Source organism: Buteo buteo, chromosome 11, assembly GCF_964188355.1.
Source record: "Buteo buteo chromosome 11, bButBut1.hap1.1, whole genome shotgun sequence".
Classification (NCBI taxonomy): Eukaryota; Metazoa; Chordata; class Aves; order Accipitriformes; family Accipitridae; genus Buteo; species Buteo buteo.
The window spans coordinates 18,196,992-18,221,566 of NC_134181.1; the positions used below are offsets into that span (position 1 = coordinate 18,196,992).

The window sequence follows — 24,575 nt, forward strand, 5'->3', positions numbered from 1 at the left end:
CGTTCCCACGGTTTTCCCTCGAAGCGACAAACCCCTGGCGGCAGTACCGGGGGCGGGCGGGGCGGTGAGGGTTAATGCCCGTACCACATGTGGGGAAGAGCAGCCCGTTGGGGGTTAAACTGCAGAGCCTAATGGAATAATAACGGGTAGCACCATCTGCTGGCCTACTTCCGCAGAAGGAGTCAGTATTTTTAACGACATCTCTAATATTCATGCTGATGCATTTTGATGCTTTGTGCATTCATTTCTTTCTGTGCTTTGTTGGAATCTGGCTGGCTGCTTCCAGCTGTTGCCGAAAGCCCGCTCTGGAGGGGAGGCGAGCAGCCCTCGCCGTACCTGAGCCCCAGGACCAGCGGATGGGTGCTTGCCGAGGGGGGAATATGGTGATAAATCACAACGTGTGTTTGTGGAGGGTTGTGCATATCTTGGCTGCGGCTCGCTAAATAGGCCATTTAGCAATCTTCTTTCAATGCTTTTCTCTTGAGCACTGCCTGGGGTGCTGAAAAAGCGGAGGGCAAGCCTTTGTCTGACGCCAAAAATGTCTTCAGTGAAGAGGCCAAGAGGAAGGGTAAGTGAAAGCCTGAATGAGTGGGAGGAGGAGGGGTTCTTTGGGCTAAAAGGCTAATGGGATTGAATAACCTTCCTTATTACTGGCTGCTGCTGCGGGAGCCGTGCTGCATCGCCATCTTGAGCTTGTTGCTGTTTTCTCGGGTCTTGGTTATTTGTTATAGCCTGTAGGCCTTAAGGTGGCATTTTGGAGAGCGATCCCGAACCCTGCCTCCTTCCCGGTGCTGCAGCGCTGCTGTTCAGCCTTGGCTGAGGCACGTATTGAAAACGTATCCAGTGAAGTGCACTGGATTTGGCCAGAAAATGTGTTCGGAAATTCCTGGTGGCTTTTCTTCATGCTGTAGGCAGAGGCGCATTTACGGGTGAGAACGTAACGTAACTGTTATCTGCTGGGTTTTTTGTCTGTTTGAATAGGAAATTCTTTCCATTCCTCAAAGGGGAAGGGGGGAGGGGAGGAAAGCAACAACATGTCTCCTAGCCTGTTTAAGGAGAGGCTGATAACCGGAATATTGCATTCGTAGCGTAAACAGTTCTGCGTCGATGAAATGGTGATTAAAAACCTGAAAATAAAAGCAAGTTACGTTTTCTAACTCAGGCACTGACCTTCTGTTGATCTCGATAAATACTGCTGTCTGATCTTTTTATGAATATAAAGCTGTTTAATTTTAGTCTTGGGTTTATCCTTTGTTTGTTTTTTTAATCTTGATTTTGTTCGAGCATCTGTTCTGTTTAGCACGAAGTTAGCCTTGTAGGTCTTTCGTCTGCTTTAAGGTAACTGGGTCCTGGTATCTTACCAAAGGCAAAATACTGATGCTGTTAACTTTCGGGAGTTCTGTGCTTTTTCAGGTTTTATGAGAACATTCGTTGGAAGTGTGTGTCAAATGCATGGAAATGCTGGAAAGGTTAAGGATTGGTGTCTCTAACTACAGAGGTGGAAAGAAGGCTGAGAGAATTTTAGCAAGACATTTTTTTACTGATTTGCAGTATGTGGATTCGTTGTTTAAAACCCATAATTGATGTAGTTGTTCTGAAGCCCACGCCATTCTGTGGTATAAACAGAATTCCTTCTTTCTTTTTTTTTTTTGTCTGTATGAGCCCCTGACAGCTTAATGTTTTTTTTAAAATGCATCTCCAGATAAAAACATTTGCACTTCTTCTTTCCCGAAACGTTTATATTCTTAAAATAAGGTGATTTTATTTACTTTTGTTTCTGGCTACAGCCTCCTTCCTCAAAGAAGACTGATGGTTCAGGATCATATACTAAGTTGCAGAATACCCAGGTGAGGGCAATGTCTGAGAAGAAGCAGAAGAAAAAAGCAGACTCGGAAAGTAAACAAGAGAAGGCAAATCGCATAATATCTGAAGCGATTGCAAAAGCAAAAGAGAGAGGAGAGAGAAACATTCCACGAGTAATGAGTCCTGAAAACTTCCCCAGTGTTTCAGCTGAAGGAAAAGAGGAAAAGAAAGGTAGAAAAGTTAAATCCAAACCAAAGGACAAGGAGAGCAAAAAACCGAAAACTGGTTCCTCATCCAAAATTAAAGAGAAAGCAAAAATTGGGTAAGTAGATTAAAATGCCATCTTACTTCTTCTCAGACTGTAAATCCTTGATTAAAACGAATACTGCTTACTGATAATAAAATGTTTTCCTCCACTGCCTACACGAAATTCTTCCTGATTAAGTCCATGTGTGGACTCTCTCATTCAGGAAAAAGAATGCTCTGTTTTCTCTTTAGATAAAATCATTTTAGGACTGTCCTTTTGAAAGGAATTATCTTAAATTCATATTCTAAAATATTCTATATTTACTTTGAAGCTTAGACAAGACCAAAATATCTTTCATCTAGTGTTGTAATCAGTTCCGACTCCAAATTAAGTTTATCTGATACTATAAATGCTGTCTTTATCAATTTTGGCATGTATCTTTAATACAGTGTGCATGATAAACTGTATAGAGAGAAACTGGAAGCTTAATGAACTTGTAGCAAGTGAATATTCTTACAGATACAGTATGTATCAAAAGTGAAGTGCATATTTGGAAAATTAGTATTCTAAGCACTTTGTAGTCTTCAGTCATACCAATTCCAATCTGCCCTCTTAAAAATTTTGCAGACTCAGCTGGGTCAAGCTGGGTGGATACCTTGGGGTAAGGAGTTTTCAAAAGACATTAGATGTTAGAACTCTCTAAGGGATTCAGTAGGTGGCACATCTTCTGACTCTAGAGCTAACCTAGTTCTGTATATTTTTAAAGGAAAGTGTGTAATTTCCAATGGTAAGTATGTCAGTCGGGACTTAGCTACAGTCTGACTTTTATTTTTTAAATCCATGCTCTTTTTGGTAACAGAAATATTAACTGGCATATCTCTCCAAATTAAAATGTCTCATATACATATGTATATTCTCATTTATATGGAGCAGAAGTGAATGTTCTTTTAATCAGCCCGTTTGTTTGCATTTTCTTTTTTTTTTTTTTTCTAGAGATCAGTGCTTTTCTTACAGGTTCAGAGTAAACCTCTTCCTTTTTGAAGCTATCCTATAGTATAAAGGTTACTGCTCTAAACTCAACTTGATTCTTAACGTGAACTTTCATGGTCTTTAATTTCTTTCTCTTCTGGTTATGGATTGGCATGTGAATACTGCTCATAATACTCCGTAGTGCACTGTACAGTACTTCCTTTTCTTCTTTTCTCCATCTTGTTTATAGTGGGATTTTGGATGTGTACTTCCAAAGCTGAATTTCACTTTCATGTTTCTGAATTTACTTATGTTCTATAACAGACATTTTGTGGGTTTGTCTAATGAGAAAACTTACACACTGTTGTTTAACTAGTGTCAGTTTCCTGAAGCTTTATGTGAATTCCCTTTAGTGTGCTTTTTATTTGTTCTTTCAGATAATTACAAAACCTGCCAAAATATCATCCTTATGATATACTACATAGTTCTCATAATATTTTTACTGGTTTTAATCAGAAAAATGAAATAAACTGTTACCTTTGATTTATACCTCTGCATTCAGGTTTCTGTCTTCATGAAACGCTTAGCTGTGCACATTAGTTAGGATCAGTTTTAAAGGTTTCATGAGACAGCAACAGTTGAGACACGGACATTTCTCAGACTATGGTTTTAACCATGATATTTGTGCTTGACCCAAAGTACACTGAAGCTGGTAGAGAGACTCCCATTTAATTAAGTGTGGTCAACTTTTCATAATTTTACATTGAGCTGTGAAGGTTTACCTCCCCTTTATTTACTAGTTCAATCAGCTAATGGCCCAGTAGCACTCTGTTAACTTAATGATGCTGCCAGGTATTGCTTTAACTACGTGAGACGCATACCTAAAGATTTAGCAGTCACATCCTGCTAAAGAGTAGTGAAGAGAGTCTTCTAGAGCCACATATTACACATTTTACAGAATTTCTATGTATTTTGGTGGACAGCAGTAAGTCAAATGCTTTGAGGCATGCACATATTTCACTTTTTTCAATCCAGCCTCATGTGTTACGTTGTGTTACCACTACTTCATATTATTTATATAAATACATAAGATATTAACTGTTAGCAAAGAATATACTACAATGGTTTTGAAGAGCAGTAATTTCAAGAAGATTTTTTTACAAAGTAATCTTACCAGACTCTGTTTTCTATGCAAATGTAGCTATTGATCTTACATAAGAAGAATATTTACTGTAGAATGGCTATACTAGTCTTTTTCAAATGTGGTTAAAAAAATTTTGTGATTAATAGAATTTGTTTTATTCGGAGAAGAACAAAATTAAATCCAATACCTAATAAGGGTTTTAGAAGGCTAAACAACTCTTCTAAAGGTTTATTCCTATCTTACATTCTTAAGAAAATATTTCTTAACAAATCTAAGCACATCCTGGAAATCATTCTTACATCAAAGTAGGATTGGGGTTTGAAATGTGTCAGTTGCTACATTGGTTTTCTCATTTATCTTAAAATAAAACAAACTCTGACTGAATCTTGGGAGAAAATTTTACCATGCTAAAATAATACCTTTAGAAGACAGGGGTTTTACTGGGCAAGAAGGGGAAGGGAGGACCTCAATTCTATGAAAACTTCTGGTTTTCTCTTGGAAATAAGGATTTTTGAGATCTGTTTAAAATTGGAAGGAAAAGAAAAGTTACTATTTTGTTTTCTTTTTTACTCGATAAGGAGAAAAACTTCAAAAAAATAGTTTGCTTGCATTTAAGCAGGAAAGAAAACCCAAAGACAGTAAAAAGTCCCTCATGATTAAAAAGATAAACAATTTCCAACTGTTACAAAGTATTATCAACTGTAGTTCTGCTACAAGCAATGAAATCATGAGTGAAACCTCACAGCCAATAAAGGTCCACAGTAAAAAAGAATAAGCTAAGTATGTATTTTTAACAGTAGCAGAGAATTTGTTTGGGTGCATCTGTCTTTCCTTTTTAGAAGGAGTTTGACTATATGTCCATCCGAGATGAGTATCTTTCTTTCCACTCAGTGTTTTCTATAGCAGACACATTTAAATTGCAGTAACTGTTAAATATGTTGATTCAGATTGGATTTTGAGAGCCAGACCAGTCCTGGAGGTGGTGTGGAGTTATATGTGTTCGAGAGGATCCAAAGTCAGATGCATGTTTCAGGTGACTCCTGTTTGATTTGCAGGCTAGTATAGAGGTGAAAGAGCAAAAACTACTAACAAATAAATTGAGTTTTTTTTTTTTTGAGAAGTGTTTGGAGAATGGTTTTAATTTTATTTTCCACATCTCTGCTAGCATCAAACATAGCCTATCCAATATAAGCACAATTGTACCTTCTATAGTCCATCACTCAAACAGCAAACTCTTATTTAGGTTGTGATCATAAACTTTGCTGGAATCTTACAGGGGTCCTGTCTGTGTAGTATATCCTGTGTAGCATGTCCTGTACTGCTCTTGAGGAGGATTTGCAGAGTTATACAATTGTCCATCTGTGAAAATTATATACTCTGCGTTGCTGATTTGGTAGAGCTGGAGCTGGAACACAAGTTGTAGAGCAGACCTTGATAAAATTGCCTGGTAGCCATCAGTTTAAAAAAAACCAACCAAACAAAAAAAACCAAACAAAAAACAAAACAAACAAACAAAAAAAAAAAACACAAAAAAAAAAAAACCAGGCATGCTTTTGAATGTAACACAATACAGCTTTTACTGAAATGAATAGCCCTCATCTAGGATCAAGATGAGTTTTAACTACTGGGTCTTGATTTAGGGGACAGGATGATTTTTAAGCAGTCTTTTTTTTTTTTCCTCTTCCTTGCTAGTTAAACAGAATTGGTATGTGTTTGGGGGCTTCATGTTAACTGTTTACATTTTCCTTAGTGACTCCTCTGTGATTTACATGTACAGAAAAAAAAATGTAGCATGATTCTCTCCAATTTATCATTGATAGTTATAAATTACTAGCAGTTACTTTCTAGGTAGGCTGCAGTTCCTTTCTAAAGGTGTGGAGTAAGGTTTTTGATCCTCTGACCTGTTGAAGTCAAAGAAATAACACCTGTTAATTTCAGTCAAATGCTTAGAACTAGATTCAGTAATTAGTAAAGTTTCTATGCCATTCAGCATTGGTGAAGATAAATAACTGAATTCTTTTATTACCAAGAACATTGTAAGAAATTATTGGAAGTAGAAGAATGCATGTATAATATATTTAGTGTTACCAAATTAAGTAACCGGTTTGCTTTATGCATTGATTATTGATCAAGTTAATTATTTAAAATTAACTTATTTTACAACTTTTCTGAGGACTGTAGAACCCTTTTTCATATCCTGTCTATTTACCAAGGTGCATTGATGTTTAAGAATCTATTTAAACCGTTAGTATTTTTGCATAGAACTTGTTTCCACTTATAAGCTTTTTCTAACTCATTACAATTCTACTTCTATTTCAAGTGATGCATATTTAAACTAAAAAGTCTACTACTTACCACTTCTTCATATGAAGGATAGAGGAATTATGAATTTGTGAACATTCTGTTGTTCAAAAAATTAGATTGACATTCAGGTTTTATAGCTCTCAGTGTATTCCCACCTACTCAAACATAAAATTAAATATTATGACGCTGATGAAAAGCAGCAGCTCTGCATTGGTGGTGTAAAGGACAATATCAGTAGACTGCATTTAGGAATTTTTTTTTTTTTTATCACTGTATAGTTTCAAAATAAATAAATCCCCAAATCCGAAGAATTCTATTTACAGAAGTTCTATTCAGGGTGGTAACCCATAAGTTCAAAACTGTTTCCTGTTATCAGAAATGGCTGTATTGTTTCATATGCTAAAAGAACAATGGTGGATTATTTTTTTTATTCAACCTTAAATTATGTCATAATGAATCCAACAAGTCCTATATGATCCAGTTCACGACTCAAATGAGTAAATGTCCTTGTTGCCTTGAAGTAGGTTTCACATCTACTGTTTACAAGACAGAGCATTTTTAGGATTCAAGACCCTGACAGAAAATTTTTATATGATTGCTTGTTGATATGATACTGTAAAGATGGTTTGAAACCTTTGTTAACTAAGCAACAGGAGACATGGGGAGGGGGTTGGAGAGGAAGCCATTCACTTGTTACACTGATCCTGTATCATTTAAGTTTAAATGCATAGAACCTGAAGTGAATTTCCCAGAAGGCAGACATTGTGAGTTGTCTTTTGTGTTTTAAGTCAGGCAAATGTTAGCTGATAGATCTATTCTCAAAGGGAAGAGATGCTCACTGAATCTTTTTGTTCCATTCTATCTGTTAGATCATAAACTACTTCTGTCATGATTAGGAATGGCACACAAATTCCAAATTCGATCATTGTTCTGAGATGCACTGAGCTGTGGCTCCTTGGTGAAGTTTTCTCTGCTCCCAGATTCTTATTTTGATGCATAAGTTGGGTCTAAGTGACATAATCTTAAGTTTCGAATGCAAAATACATGAATGCAAAATAGTGTGGTCTTATCAAATAAATAACTACACATTTGTTTGTTCTCTTGCATTATTATTCTAATGTTGTATGAGCTTGAAATAGCTGTTGGTTCCAGTACTATAGGAGTCTCTTAAAAATCTGTGCACAATCCAAAAGTTATTAATTTGAAATATAACTGGAAAGGGAGACAATAGCTAATATTAGTGTGTTAGTATTATATATTAAACATGCTAAAAGGGTAAGAGCAACTGTTTTTATATCACCAATTTAACCCTCATTCTAAGAGGATGCGCATCTTGTCAAGGAAGTATCTGCTTTGTATTTTGCTAATAGATAAGATTTTTAGCTAAGTTTGTATTGATAAATACTAATACTGTTGATAACATAGTAGTTTCATTGCTAGTAATACAACAAAGTACTTTGACTACAAATTAAAATATTTTGAGGGGTGGCTTTGGACACTAATTATTAGTTACTCAGTGCTTCTCTGTTTTGGGAAAATTGAAGTTAAGTGGTGTATTAAAGGCATGTATTGAAGGCCAGCAATACTTACTGTTTCTTACATTCATAATATGTATTTGCTGTTTTCTTTCATCTTTAATAGTTTGTCATGTTCACTATTTGGAAGGCTTTGAAAACTGTTCTTTTTAACTTTAAAGCTGTTCGAAGTGCTGACAACTCTTCCATCACATTCTCTGCTATCAAACAGAAGGGCAATGGAGCAGATTCTTACTGGTTCTTAATTTATAAGAATAAAGGTGCAATGCTCGTCAAATAGTGATTCCTGGTGCTCCTGCGGATACTTTGTCTTTTAGTTTTGTGGATCTAAACCATGTTAGGAGTCTTGTGCTAAGGATCAGAAGTAATAATGGCTCATGAGATGGCTTCTTTTTATTTAAACTTTTCCATTGGTTTAAGTTTCTCAACATCTTTAGTTTGTAGTTAAGAAGGAAGTATTTCTAGATGTTATGTAATAAGATACACTTCGAATTTAAAAAGGCAAGGGAAAATGAAATGGGAATGGAGTCTGCTGATATTATTTATTCTGTGTCTACAGTGTGCTGTTTCATTTTCAGAGAAATGGAATAGATAGTTTCTGTTCAGAACAGTTTGTATCTGGGTGGGAAAAGGGATTTTAGCCAAGGATCTTTATGCTTTCATGCAGAAATTTTATAAACTGGCAAGAGAATTTGTGCTCTCAATGAAAAATTTTCACAGAATTGATCCAGTTTACAAGCTTTGGAAAATCATTGTTTTCACATAGCAGATTTTTTAGAAGTTTTTGGCCAAAATAGGAGCAGATTGCATTTTTACGAATAGAAATGCGTGACTTTAGCACCATACTGTCGTTCAGTAACATTTGATAGCAAGGAGCATTGTGCTTCTGGGCACTGGATCAGAAAGCAGTGAGGCTGTGCATTTATTCTTTGCATTGGCACCGTATCCATATAGAGGAGGAAACATTCTGATCTGCAACATGGAGAGAAGATGTTGAGAAAATTCCAGGGAGATGCATGTGAAGAAAAGTGCTGGGTGTAGGGAGTACAAGATCGAGATAAGACACAAAAGCTGAAGGAGAAACACAACATTGTATGAGACTGCAGAGGCAGAGCAAGAGGTGAACACGAGGGGCGATTACAATTACAGAGGAGAGGAAACTGTGGAAGGAAAGATGTAGCTAGAGCAGTCTAATCACAAAACAAGCCATGTTCTAAACCAGAACGTCCTTAAAATTCCCTGCTATTCAATGGATACCACTACAACCCGTAGTAAAATAGTCATGGCCTTTCTTAGTATCGTGCTTCTTGAATCCAGAAGGAACCCGAGCCTAAAATATTAGGCAGTAGTGCATGAAATGAGGATGAACTATATGTTTGCATGCATACAAATGCTTAATGTAGCAACATGCATTTATGAAGCATTTTAATCTACCTTTTCACAAAAGAGGATCAAAATTTGGAATAGGTTGCCCAGAGAGATGTCAGCCTTGGAGGTAAGCAGAACTGAACTGGACCGGACTGAGCAAAATAAGAGCTCTGAAGTTGGCTTTGAGTAGGGACCATATGTCCTCCAGAGACCCCTTCCAGCTTGACTTACCCGTCAACACTTATTTGATGAAAGAACTTTTAGTTATTTTTATTTGTTGTTAGTAGTCTTGTTGTTCATTTAAAAAGCAAAATGTTTTTTACATTCACAGTCATTTCTACGTGCCATATATGCATCAGGCCTTTAATGCATTTGCTCCAAATCAAAGAGAAGACTTTGGATCTTATTTATTGGTCAAAAAAATAATAATTTACAAATTACATCATGTGAGTTCACTGAATTGAATATGCACTATGTCCAGTTATTTCAATGAAAAGATAAGCAAGGGACAGGTACAGATCAGCACAGCTTGTTGCACTTAATGACATATGGTCAAAGTTTAGAAGAGTGCCTACCCAGCTGAGACCAGAGTTTCATCTAGCCTAGTATCATCTCTCTGGCAATGACCAGAAGCAGATGCAATGGGAAGAATTTAAGAGCAGGGAAAACATACATGATACTTCTTAATATTTCCCAAACTCCAAAGATGCAATCCAGGAACTTTGTGGGATACGTACTGTTTCATTAATTTATTGGTCTTCCAAGAAATTCTCACTCATAAGTTTATCAGATTTCATTTTAAACCCATGTTAATTTTTAGCATCCAAAACTTCATTTAAGAACAAGCTCAGAAGTTCAATCAGAGTGTCCCTTGTTTGCATCACATTGGAATATATTGGGTAACTTGACATATTAGCTGACAAGTGCTAATGTAGCACATAAATTCTATGAAACAAAGTGAGATAAAAATGGAAAAAGTGGTTTATCCAAGTCGGTCACCAGAAAGAGTTGTACTGGACAAATACAGAAAAAGAATCCTAATCAAAGATGGAAAAGCGAGGGGAAAGAAACCCCCGAACTACTCTTGAAGACAGTAGGAAAATCAGTGTGTTAGTTGTTGAAATTATTTCCTGCAGTTATGAAACATGTTTTCTAAGTAATAATTAAACTGAGAACACCTAATGAAAAGCAAGGACTTGAGGACCAGAATTTACTGTTGAACAAGCAGCTCTGTGAACAAGCAGATACGTGATTATGCTTACTGCAGCTTAATTTCAGCATTCATTCGCCAGTGCCATTTAGTTCATACTAGAAGTAAAAAATATGGGAGTGGAAAATGCCTTTTTTTTTTTTTTAACCTTTCCACTGAACATACCTAGTGATTAAATATTGAAAACCAATTAAAATGTTCATTGCTTCTTAAAATATGCCTGTAATCTTTTGTAGGTCATGTTGCTTCAACTATTCATAATGTTTTGGTAACTTAAGATTTTCATTTTCTCTGTGGACTGTTAGTTTGGGTGTAGTAAATACGTGATAGTTCTCTTATTTGTACACATGCAAAGAGAAGCAAATGAGATACAAGTGTTTGAACCACTACCTTTACATCAGTGGTTTTTCAGGTGGCCAATATATTTGATGCCACTTTGGTGTATAATAACTTGTTTAGTCTGTATAAAGACTAAAGTCTTGGCTTTCATTTGTGCCATAAAATGGCAGAAGAGTCTTGTATGCTGGAAAAGTTACTTCATTTTCTGTTACACAGATCTGATTATTAGATATGATATAAAATGTATATTTTAGGACAGCTCTTGATCTGTGATTTTATTGGGTAGTTTGTCATCACTCTGCAATTATGCCACTGAAAACATATTTTAAGAGGAGTATTTGGCACATTTCAAATATGAAAAAATAAATATTTTGACGCTTTTTAGTTAAAAACAGATCAGATTAATTGGTATCATAATTTACAGTGTAACATCTAATCTGAACAAAGAAATAATTGGTGCTTTTTCATTAGAGTTTAACTAACATATTCAGCACAATGTTGATTCTTAACATACTCTGTGAGTTCTGAGATTTCCTTACAGATAAAACTACTGGGTTTTGAATACAGTTTCTTTTTTTTTTTACTTTTTTTTTTTACTTTTTTTTTTAAAGGGCAAAAAGGATTCATGCAATTCCCCCTTTTTTACTATTGAATGACTTATTTAAGCATACAAGTTTTGCATGTCAGACAGCTTTGAATGATTTTAGATTGTTGTCCATAGCTAATTTTTTTGAATAAAAATAAGAGAGTATATATTTTGCAATGATAAATTGTTTATGGTAAATCATTTACTGTTGTCATCTTCAGATGGTATTTATGCTGACTTGTATAGTTTACCACTGTCAGTTAAAGTGTTGGATTTTGCATGTCTCTTACTCATAGATTTAAAATACGTATGATACAGAGGAGTTTCTGATAGTAAGGTAACTGCTTGCCTGTAGAGAAACTCGGTAACAGTAGCAGAAAGTACTGTCTACTGTAAAGTTGTAGCTTTTAGTTTTGAGACATATTTTTCATTTTTTTCAGACAGTGGTGCTTTCTGAGTTTTATATTAAAAAGAATATGGGAATTGCTAGTGGCTGTGGTGTTATTTTTAGTCTTGAAGTTAAGTAGACTAGTATATGGCATTCACTTAGTTGTTGGTTGTTTTTTTTTTTAACAGAAAGCTAATCATCACACTGGGTAAGAAGCAGAAAAGAAAAAATGAATCTTCAGATGAATTGTCTGATGCTAAGCAGACTCCACAGCGGCCACTGAAAGATGAAGACTCACAGGTAAGTAGTCAGAATTTTTCCCTTTAAAATTTGTAAGTGTTGTTATTTCTACAGGTATTTTTTCCGCTTTCTCCAAAAAGTTTTTGGACACAGTGACAGTTGCTTTTTCACTTTCATAGGTGGAACCTTACACTATCAGTTACTTTTCACAGTTGAAAGTCAGAAAATCCTACAGGTTAGAGTCCCCTTTCTGTAATGGGACATCAGTGCCCTTGTATCTGTCCATAGATTTGAGACTAAGTGCTCATCCATTCAGCTGGCAGTTAGACCTGATCCTTACTTTGGCTGACTTCGTCAGGAGAATGCAGATTGCCTAATAGAAGGGACGTTTATCAGTGAAACTGGCTTCTTGAGAACATTTAAAAGCCTTGTTTCAAACTTTACTGTCTTCCTGAGCTCTGCTTCTGTAGAAACTGAAGGATTGGTTTCTTTTAGTGTTGGATCTGAAGGGAGCACTCGCCAATATGCCGATAGGCTCTAGTTGCTTGTGGAATACTTCTGAAGGAAGTGCCAGATAAAGAGTTGAAGTTGTAGAGTCATTCCCTCTGGGAATATCTCCCTTCCTTCTGCAATTTTTTCATAGATTGCCCTGTTGTAATAGTAGCATAGCTACTTGTTTACGAAACTTAGGCACAAAGAAGTATGAACTGCTTGTAAGAGATTATATCCTATTTATGCCTATGTTAGTAACAGAATTCTAACTTTCTTGCTTTAGGGTAAGCTCCATTAAAAGTAAGGTTATATCCTGGAAATGCACAGGTTTTTATCCCGTGGCAACTTCATCCACAGAGATGAAATCAATATTCAAAAGTGGTGTTGAGTAAAAATTAATTGCATTATTTGATGACAATGTCAGAAAACAATTATGAGATACTGAGTTGACCTTTAGTATTTCACAGATGATAATGCTGGGGGACAAAAAAGGATCAGAAACCATTCCCAGAATGATTTGTTTGTTTGTTTGTTTTTGCTTTTGTTAACTTAAGAGAGAACTTGTCTTACGTAAAGGTTACCTGGAAAGGAATATGAAATTATTTAATTCTCAGGGAATTTGTCTTGGTATAGAAAGTCCATTTAGTACACTGAAGGAGGTGAAAGCAGGTTTGGTGGTTCCAAAGCACTTTAACTTATTAACAGTGTTCTGTAATCAGATGGGTATAAATTTGTAGTCCAACAAGTATAATAAAAAAGACTGAAGATAATTTCTTTTTTCTCAATTGCTTTTGATTTTTGGATTTTTGATTCCTAGTACAACAAGGGTCATCTTCAATTCTAGTGTGGATAGACAGGGAGTATCATCAAATTGCATGGTGTGAAGGGAACAGAGGGTCGAGATAATAAGGGGTGACGTGGGATAGAAAATAATTACACTGCTGAATTTCACAGCACTGCCCTGTCTGTCTTCAAAGGAGTTTGGGAGAAGCGTAACAGGAAAGACTTAAGTTGCTTTACTTCGTTAATTCATTCTTTCTTTAGTTCCCAACATTTTCATTTTCTTTTACTATTGCAAATAACTCTATTTCTAAGAGGGAAAGAAAGGGGAAAAGTTTAGGGTTTTTTGGTTGGGTTGTTTTGGTTTTTTTTCCCCCTAATTCATTTTGTATGCTTAAGTTTCACAGCAAGCATCTTCCTTAAATACATTGATTTATTTCTTGGAAAAGTGTGTGGTACTACTTTATTTCGTGCCTTAGAGCATTTGTTTATGACCATGCTTCTCAGCTCAGGGAAATAAAAAGGTTTTTTCAAACAACTCAGGTTATATATCAATATGTTGGACAGCATATGTATGTTGATGTTTTGTTAATCACTTCATACTTTAAGAAAAGACATAGTGAGAAGGCTTGAAAATGCTAGTTAATGCCTCCTTAGAGTTTGAAAAATTCAACATGTACTTAATGAGTAAAACTGGAACCTGGTTCTTAATCCTTCTTTTCCTAGTTCATACATCATTTTGCATTGCTTCTGTTAGCTGGCATTTAAAAAAAAATTCTACTTCTGTCAGCAAACTATTGTTGATTTAACTATAATGTGATGTTTTATGTCACTTCAGTGTGTTTGTTTAAATCTGAAGTTTCTTTCTGTGCTAAAACCCCACCTGCACACACTCACTTTTGATTGAAGAATAGCTAATCTGGCTACACTATTGTGGAAAGCTGATTGAGTAGTTTCATATATGAACTGTCCCAGCTTCTCCAGAGGAATGGTGATGCCCATTCTTTGACTTTTATTGTATATGTAGTGTTACTACTCTACTTTACTAAAAATAATGTAGTTGTTAAAATATAGCTAGGTCTTTTACCAGATACCAGCAAGACCAAGGGCTGAATTTAATAGGAAGAAAGTTCCTGTGCTGCAATCTTACTGTTACTTAATATCTGCTCTGCAGAAGCCAGTATGACCACAGGATTTTGGTTTTTGTTCTATTCGTAACTTGTTCTTCTCCCAGCTGATTACTACAGTGTATTGCAACCAGCAGTGGCTTTTCCTAAACAAAAATATGCTATCATTATTTATCCAATGGATTTAAAAATTAATTTTACGAATTGAATAATGCAGTGTGTCGTATATTGGTACTGAGGGATGAAAAGGATATGCAATCTCCTAATTAAGTATTTGAAACTTAAACAGTGAGTGAGAAGGAATTATTTCCTTAGACTGAACATTATTTCTCCAAATGGAACTTGTCCTCAGACTCTTGCAGAAACAAGCGTGCATGGAAGATTACAGAGATAAACCGCAAAGCAAGACAAACACTGCCGTTAAACAAGCTTGATTAAGGTGGAGGAGAAAACAAATACATTAACAAAGCAACAACTTTATTAGCCATCAAATCAGAATTCATCAGCAATCTGACCAATACGATCTAATGAAAATCATAATTTTTTGTATAGAACTGTTATGTAGTAGAGACACTTCAGCGTATTTTGTGTCTTTCACTTAGATTCTTGAATCACACAGTAACATACTGCTGTTATACTGCATTATGAAATTGCTGTTGAAATACTGATGATGATGATGAGAGATCTGTTAAATATCAGCTTTGTTCTCATAGGCTGAAAATACTGTTCCATGTTTGCGTTTGAACTCTAAAGGTAAAAGTATCAAATGTTTATATGAAACAGAAAAAAAAATTGATTTATAGACAATAGTATATGGCTGCTTCTGTCCCTCTGTGATTCACATGCTTGATGTTTTCTCTGAATGTTGGCCTTTGGTTTTAGATACAGCTAAAGTACTGCTTAGAGTGTCTCAAAACTTTCAATTGATGTTAGAGGAAGTTTTTGGTAAAATCTCTATTCTCCTGCATGCAGAAGAGAAGATCAAATCGTCAAGTTAAAAGGAAAAAATATGCTGAAGAAGGAGAAGGAAAACAATCAGAAGAAGAAGCTAAAGTTTCTGTAAAAATGAAAAAGAATTCTGCCCCTTTACCTGCTGAACAGCCTTTACAATTATTTGTGGTAGGTAAAAATTGGCTTGGTCTGTAGTGGGAACTTTCCATTTGTCTCAAGTAGTTCAACGAATAAAGCTCATAACTTGGAAGGAATACATTATTATTACTAAGCCGTAGTTTATTTCATGTGACATCTTGCTAAGATCTTGACAACTGGAAGAAATAGCTTATTACTGTTTTTTTGTTTCCATTATAAACATTCGTTGACTGAACTGAAGTTAAGGATAAAACTAAGGATAGTATATCTCAATGTATTATGCTGTGTAAGCATATGAAAAAGATATGTGGTAATATTATGACTTCCAGAAGTATAAAACTAATTGAGCCTGTGGGGATCTCTGCTTACCAATATTTTTAAAAAAGATACTTGTCGTCCCCCGTCCCCCCCCTTCAGGTTTACAGTTCACTGTTTAAGTTCTGCCACTTCTGATACTCAAACTTAACTGTTGAGCCTTTCTAGGTAAATGAAGTGGCAGGAAAGAAACAGGAAAAAAAGTGATCCTGAGACATTTGAAGGAGTGCCAAAGTGGTAATGGAAGGAGAAAGATAGTATGATTGGGAACAAATCGGACAAGAGGGAAGGTGACTTTTTATTGGAAGCAACCTTTAAAGACTGGCTTTTTATCTCTGGAACCACAGCTTCAGTCTTGGCAGGGCTTAGTAATCCTGTATCTGTGTCACACCTAAGCCCTGCTGGAATTCTCAGGCATGACCTTGTCTGCCCGATTCCACAGCATGTTTGTTACCGATGTTCAGAGTAAACCTATTAAATTGAGTTTGGCACATGCTGGTTTTGTTTTATTAATATTCTTTTTAACCTGTCTGCCAGAGTTCTTTTTTCTCCATATCTGTGTAATGGAATTCTGGGTGTGTCCAGTGCATCAGATCAACTTAACAGGGCATTCATAGTGAGTCTGTGTCTGGAAAGCATCAGAATCACCATTGCTTGCACTATAAGTGTGTTTGTGAGCATTGCATCTGATGCTCTTTTGGAAGTGCCAGACTTACTGTACTTCTGCATGTGTTTCCTCTGGATTTTAAATTTTACTCCCAGATTGTTAAAGAGAATGCTACTGGTAGAGGTCAAATTTGCCTTTATTGTTGGTCTCATAACAAGCCACTTGTGTTTGAAGGTTTTAAGCCTGATCAGTTTGAAGAGAGGGCATTTACTGCAATTCATGTCATTGTTTTCCTGCATTTATAGGAAAATCCAAGTGAAGAAGATGCAGCAATTGTAGACAAAATCTTATCCTCCAGGGTAATAAAGAAAGAAGTAAGTGATTGTCATGGGATAAAGTTGCGTATTTGAAAAAGGGGTTTGTGTCTATTGTTTTACATATCTCCTGAATTTCCTTTCTTAGATACCTGCTGGGATGACAGTAGAAACAGAAGAGTTTTTTGTAAAATACAAGAACTAGTAAGTATTAAAAAGTTGTTTCATTGGAGGCGTTGACTGAAATGACAAGTACCATATTCATGTACTAAAGTCTGGTATTGTTTGAAGATTATTTATAACCAGATTTTGTCATCTTTCGATACTTCACAAATTTAATTTTACAATTGCTAAGAATCTGCATTATGTTGTTAGTATTAAACTTAAAATTATCAGCATTGTGAAACCAGCACTGACCAATAAGCTGACAGCCATTATTGCCAAAAGAACAGAATTTTTAGAGAAGATATATTTATTAAATTCAGTAGGGGCTGCGTGCCTGCAGCTGATTTTAATTTCATGAATTGAAATCAGAGCTGTTTTCTGAACCTGGATTAGATTTACAGTGTCATACATTTAGGAGAGGTTGATGTAGGAGTCAGTCTTACTGTTTTAAAAAAAAAAAAAAACAAAAAAACTTTTAGTGATAGAAATGATTTTACATCAGGAGGAAATAAAAAAAAGAATTAAGAAGAAAAAGAACTTTTTCCATATTTTCATATTTTAAATTTCATACCTGTCTTCCTGTCACTATTCAGTTCTTGACGTTAAAAATGCAAGCACATTTTTAATTTTACATATGTAAGTAATTTCATTAGATTCTTGCTAATAAATGTAATTTTTTTGAGACTCTGGATTCATATGTTTCTGGAGACTATTTAGCTCTTGTTTTTGAAAGGGTAAAGTCTGTCTTTTCATCTCAGAATGAGTAATACCCAGCAACAGCTCTTTATTTCTAGCAAATCTTTAGAAAGCTTAAAAAGTGATTAAAATATATTAAAAAGGGGGTGTGAGGAAGAATTAAATGTACTTCTGTCAAACCAATCTAACTTCAGAATGGCTCACTTGGACTGCAGTTAGATGGTGTAGGTACTGGTGCTTATGCTTCCTCCTTCCTTTGACTCCATTACTTCTTGCTTCTGTCCCAGCCCAATCTGATGATGTTCCTTTTTGCCATGGGCTCTGATGCTCCTCACTGATCTTTTAATGGGCTCAGATATATAGCTCAGCAGTACCTGTGAAGAGATGTTCACATGAAGTACATGAGAAAGCTACATCCAATATATTAAGTCCTTTATATCTCTGGGTACTTTCTGATAGAGGTGTCAGTTTTTAAACTTATTTAAGCTCACTTCAAGTATGCTTCCTTCTCTTCTTGGGACACATGAAAGAAATTTATGAATCCATAGAGTTCTATGGATCGTAGCCCAAAAACACTGCCTTAACTAGATGCTGTAAGATGATCATTTGGAGGAATATATCTTTGTTCTTTACAGTGAATTATGTCTTAAATGATAAAATGTTCATTTTCGAGTGAAATTCTGGTTTATAAAATACATTATTTTAACTGCATATAAAAAATAGATAGTAAGGTTTTGCTTTCACTAATATGTTAATGTTAATCTCCGTAATTTTAGCTCTTATCTCCACTGTGAGTGGGCCACAGAACAACAGCTTTTAAAGGATAAAAGAATTCAGCAGAAAATAAAACGATTCAAACTAAGGCAAGCACAAAGAGCTCACTTTTTTGCAGATGTGAGTATGAAATATACAATTAAATAAGCTTTTTTTCCTTGTAAATTTGTGATTAGTAGTTAGCTTTTAAATAGAGCAGCTGAATGTTGAGAAGTAAAAATTAGCCATCAGGGTTGGGTTTTTGGTTGCAGCAGGGGGTTGTTTGTTTAAAGTAATTTTAAGAGCAAGTCTTCTAGAGTCACTGAACTAACCTGACTTGCATGGTTTAAAACTGGGATTGTTTGGGTAACTACTTAAAAGTGGTGAGGAGGGAAAGATTATGTTAGTATGGCTAGTTTCTCTACTATATGACTTTCACAAGACAGCACTTCATCCCTGAATAACTGTATTTTCTATTCTAATGTCAGATCTGTCTTCAGTGCCAGTTGGAAAAAAAAAAAAAGGGGGGGGTAGATTTCAAGGTGTGTGCAAAAACCTCAGTAGTTTCCAACTGCCAAATTCACTTGGTGTACAATGAGACCAGGTCTTAGCATATACCAGCTTTTTTTGCCTTTCTATTGATTTTATTAATCTTGCATTGCAGATGGAAGAAGAACCTTTTAATCCTGACTATGTTGAAGTAGACCGGGTGTTAGAAGTATCTCTTTGTGAAGACAAGGACACTGGTGAGGTAAATACATCTTAAAGCAAGTCAAGAAGATACACCTCCAAGTAGTGTTTGATAATCATAATTTTAGCAGATTTCAGAGAAACACGTTAATGATTTTAAGCTTCAATAATATTTTTAATGAGACATGACAATTTTGTCATTTCCTATGCTAGCCATGTATTTTGAAATAGAAATCAGAGTTCAGTGGCTTTTATTAGTATTAATAGGTCATAGTAGACAAATCTTAGGTAGTTACTGATATAAATGTGAGGTTTGGTAATTCCTTGTGAGTTCTGACAGAAGGCTGATCCCATGTACTGTCCTGTCTCTGATAGTGACAAGGAGTCACTGCTGAAAAAAGCATGAGAAGACAGGACAGTGATGGTTGCCTCTTCCTTTCTAACTGTCTCTAGGCTTCAGGCAACCAGTGATTGAGAGGTGTTTTGATAGCCACCAGTGGACCTGACCCTCTGTATTTATCAAAACTCTTTTTTTAACTTAAGTATCTCCTCTCGAAAGCTATTACAGAACAAAACAAGAGATTAGAAAATAAAAAAAGAAAACAGAAAAGCAAATCAAGCAAATAAATTGCCAAATTCAGGAAGAGCCTGAGGCGAGCAGAGAGCAAAGACTGATAAAGTTGTTTATTAAGGCTACTGGAATAGCTATGATACTTGTTCTGCTCTTCTGGATAGCAAAATGAGCAGACTTCTATGCAGTGATTTCTGCATTAATCTTCCTAAAGCAGGGTTGAAGGTTAAAATTACTTTTCAATGTGTGCAGCAGATTTGTCATTATTATACTTGTAGAAAGAATGTGTTGTCATAAGACTTTTCTCCAACTTCTTGAAAGATTACTTTTTATTTGGTTTTTAAATACTTATTTACTGAGTCTAAATAAAATAATCTGCTTTGGTTCCATCTTTTGAGACTTTTCCTAAATTTTTATGTATGTCACCCAGCAGACCTGTAGAGCTTTCTATTTTGTTGAGAAGACCTCTGTTCAAGCTACTTTCTCAAGCTCTTTGTTGTAGGCTTAGATAGTGTGATTTGGAGAGTGGAGGAGATGTTCTCGGTAGCACCTCTGTAGTTAGTTCCGCTTGCCCCACTCCCCCTAGCCCCCATTTCCATAAACATCACAAATGTAGTAATTTATCTTTCCTAAGACTTAAGATTTACTTGTGGGTAAGTGGACTGAAAAGTACTCCAAAATTCTGTAACAAGTGGCAGAGTATGAGAAGCCAAGGATAAGTAGGTAGATAACAAGAATCTGCACCGAACATTTCTAAAAGTATCAGAAATGTGCTTTTGTTTCCAGCTGTCATGTAAGCTAGCCACTCAAATAGTAAGGCATATTAACAGTCTGTATGCTAAATTAAAAGCTGGTAACATTCAGAATTTTCTTCTGCAGCCTGTTATTTACTATTTAGTAAAGTGGTGTTCGTTGCCATATGAAGACAGTACGTGGGAGCTGAAAGAAGATGTAGATCAAGCAAAAATAGAAGAATTTGAACAATTGCAAGCTTCCAGGCCTGACTCAAGGAGATTGGTAAAATTATACTTGATTTACTTGTCTGTCTTGGCAAATTGGATTTGATTTTCCCAACTCCAAATTTTTGTGTTAAAACATAAGGCTTATTGACATTCTGTGTAAAGGATCTGTGTGCCTTGTTACCTAGGAATAATAATATTTTCAGGTAGGCATAGATAAATATTCTTTTCTAATTTGTTACTCTGTTTAAAAAAAAAAAAAAGCTGTTTAGGAAAAAATATGAAGTGCTATAACTTTCTGAGATTCTGAGCAAGGAGCAACACATTGAAACTGGCTATCAGAATCTAAACAACATTAAGATGAGGAGAAAGCGGAATAAAGTATAAACATCCTTTTATAGAGAACAGAGTTAAGTCTTGTGCTTCAACACTGAAGGAAATTGGCAAACGAGATCTGTCAAACGGATTCTGTAATTACTTCCTGCTTTTATTTTTCTTCTTGTCATAAAGGGCTTGCTGAAAGGAAGAAAAACGTGTAATAAGGAAATGTGTTTTATCTTTGAATTATCAATCTTCTGTCTCATAGAGCAGGAGAAAACAAACTAGTTCTATTTAAAGTCCTGTATGTCATTGTCAGAGTAAGACATGTGTCCTGCATGGTGTAGTACAACACTTGTTCTAACTTACGTATTTTACGTAACTGAATATGCATAGTGTTTGAATTTGTAGGCTTTGGATTTTATTTTAGTGGTTTTTCCATCTACAGATAACGACAGTAGTTACGATTAGCATCTTCATATTATATTTAGTTCATTTTTCTAGTATTTATTTAAAATCCTGCCATTTTGGCATGTGGGAAGAAGGGCTTTTATACCTCTGTTATGGTATTTGGCTTTGTGAGAAGATGGTGATTAAAGCACAACTGTACAACCGACAGTCATCTTAGCATCAGCAACAAGTGGTTTTTGTTCCAGGCTCCAGCAACTACAAGAAAGTATGTGCTGACTTGCAGCCCTGGGAGCAGGAGCATGGCTGCTTCTGGTGTGGGGGAGTGGACAGATAGTTGCTTGTGAGTGAGGGGAGGAAGGCACAGCGGCTGGGGAGGGACAGCTACTTCTGCTCAGAGACCTGGTGTCAGGTGATGCTGACATTGGCAATAAAGAGATATGAAATTCAAATTTAAAATTCAGAGCTGCCAGATAAGGCCACGTGAGTCTAGAGTGAATGCAAGCTTTTGTAAATACTGAGAAAAGCGGGGGGGGGGGGGGGGGGGGGCGGTACAGCTGATCAGAAAGGCTCTTACTAAAAATGTTTTGCTTGATTGTGTGAGTTTGTTCATTTTGGGATGCAGAAGGTATCTGAAGAGAGTGCTTTCTGCTGGAATCCTACTTAATATAAAAAACTTCATGATTTCTCTACTAAGTTGCCTGCTAAGCTAATGGCCAGCCTGTTGAGTCTCCAGGCTTGGGAACTAGTGTGTGTGTATGTATATATATATATATATGTGTATATACTTATACATAGCCTGTCACCTTTCCTTTAGCTTGCTAGGGACATTAAGACAGTATACCTTGATACTCTTATCATCTGTTTTGTGATGTCCTTTGAATCATGATCCTGCATATGCTGATGTTGCCTTTTGTCTGATCCCTTGGAGGAATTGATTCAGGGAACTAAACCACTCACAAATCTACTTTTTCTCTATTCCTGGTGTTGGCTTCCTGAATTGGGTAACTGAGATTGTGTGATCAGCAGTGACAAGGGGAAGTGCTGAAAGGCATGGACAAGATGACAGTAACTCAATGCAGATTGCCCTAACTGCTTCAGGAGGATAGCATCAGCATCCAGAGCTACTTAGACCTTGGGGATTTTGTTAGACCCAAATACTCAGTTGACTCTGGTTGTAGGACAGCTGTTCTTAGAGCTTCCAGAGTGAAACTTCATATGTTCTTGAAGTTTGTCATATGAATGTATTGCTGTTTCAAATTACCAGTGCCAAGCTATTTGTATGCTTAGTTTTGGAAATCAGTTACTTGATATTATTATAATATAGTTTTTAATTAATTTTAAAAGTATTAATTTATATAGACAAACAGCTACAAATTTCAGGTTTCTGCAGACTAGTAATTAGTAAGTAATGTTAACCATGACACCTTCCCAGTTTTAAGGTTGAATAATTACATTCTGATTCTGAATTGTTAAACTCGGGAAATAGGTTAAAATGTTTTGGAAAAATAAAGCATGCACCAACTTGCACATGTATTAATATTTCCCTCAAAGGACCGACCGCCTCCAAACTCCTGGAAGAAGATAGAACAGTCCAGGGAATATAAAAATGGCAATCAGCTCAGGGAATATCAACTGGAAGGACTTAACTGGCTCCTATTCAACTGGTACAATAGGTATATGCATGGAATGTTTTTTAATGTAAACTTTAAACCATGTGGAGTGAATCACTGTTACTGGGGATAAATACTGTTTTAACTAAGTTCATCTTAACTTCTGTGCTTATAGCTAAAAGGGTGTAACTGGAAAAAAAAATCTTTCTTTGGGTGTACAAGTATGTTTTTATCAACAAGTATAGCAGAAAGCAAATCTCAAAACAATAAACCTAACTGAAAATAAATTTTCAACGGCTATGAGTAAACTAAAACAAAAAGCAACTTCCACCAAAGAACAAGCTTTCAGGATTTTTGGAACAACTGGGAAACACTTGCATCTTTCAGCATGATTTCTAGAATTAATAAGTATTTCAGATAAAGTTACCTCTCTTCAAAAATAAGGCTAGTAAATAATTGTTTTCTATATTGTAAGCTAAAGTTAACTTTTGAGCATTAATGCTGTGTTGTATTAATGAGACTAATAATCACTTTCAAGATTTTTTCCAGAATGATGTATTTTCTCTGTATCTAAGTTGGACTTCTATTCATGAGTCTTCTTGCTTGCTTTATTTCCAAAATATCAGTTGCCTGTCCTTTATAGCAATTATAGAATCACAGAATCATTTGGGTTGGAAAAGACCTTCACGATCATCGAGTCCAACCATCATCCATGCCCACTGAACCATGTTCTGGAGTACCTTGTCTACACGCTTTTTGAATACCTCCAGGGATGGTGACTCCACCACTTCCCTGGGCAGCTTGTTCCAATGTCTGACAACCCTTTCAGTAAAGAAGTTTTTCCTAATATCCAACCTAAATCTCCCTTGCTGCAACTTGAGGCCACTTCCTCTCGTCCTATCTCCAGCCGCCTGACAGAAGAGACCAACACCCACCTTACTACAGCCTCCCTTCAGGTAGCTGTAGGGAGCAGTAAGGTCTCCCCTCAGCCTCCTCTTCTCCAGACTAAACAACCCCAGCTCCCTCAGCCGCTCCTCATGAGACTTGTGCTCCAGGCCCCTCACCAGCTTTGTTGCCCTTCTCTGAACACGCTCCAGCACCTCCATGTCTTTCCTGTAGTGAGGGGCCCAAAACTGAACACAGTACTCAAGGTGCGGCCTCACCAGTACCGAGTACAGGGGAACAATCACCTCCCTGTTCCTGCTGGCCACACTATTTCTGATGCAGGCCAGGATGCCATTGGCCTTCTTGGCCACCTGGGCACACTGCTGGCTCATATTCAGCCGGCTGTCAACCAGAACCCCCAGATCTTTCTCTGCCAGGCAGCTTTCCAGCCGCTCTTCCCCAAGCCTGTAACACTGCATGGGAGGTTGCTGTGACCGAAGTGCAGGACCCAGCACTTGGCCTTGTTGAACTTCATACGATTGGCCTCAGGCCATTGATCCAGCCTGTCCAGATCTCTTTGTAGAGCCTCCCTACCCTCAAGCAGATCGACCCTGCCTCCCAACTTGGTGTTGTCTGCAAACTTGCGGAGGGTACACTCAA

At 36.3% G+C, this 24,575-nt stretch overlaps 1 protein-coding gene across 12 annotated transcripts in view; it reads left to right on the forward strand.

Moving 5' to 3' along the window:
- The window catches only part of CHD9 (chromodomain helicase DNA binding protein 9), a 101,607-nt gene that overhangs the window by 41,773 nt on the left and 35,259 nt on the right, over positions 1-24,575 (forward strand). For 10 of the 12 annotated variants that reach the window (XR_012652214.1, XM_075040233.1, XM_075040234.1 and 7 more), the window contains 9 exons: positions 1,788-2,125; positions 12,082-12,193; positions 15,505-15,651; positions 16,849-16,917; positions 17,006-17,061; positions 18,495-18,612; positions 19,136-19,222; positions 20,612-20,749; positions 22,972-23,093. Coding sequence is in view for 11 of the 12 variants with exons in the window: in XM_075040233.1 (XP_074896334.1) it covers positions 1,788-2,125; positions 12,082-12,193; positions 15,505-15,651; positions 16,849-16,917; positions 17,006-17,061; positions 18,495-18,612; positions 19,136-19,222; positions 20,612-20,749; positions 22,972-23,093 (1,187 nt within the window). In the remaining variant the exon portion in view is untranslated. The other 2 variants (XM_075040238.1, XM_075040239.1) reach the window with 2 other exon arrangements.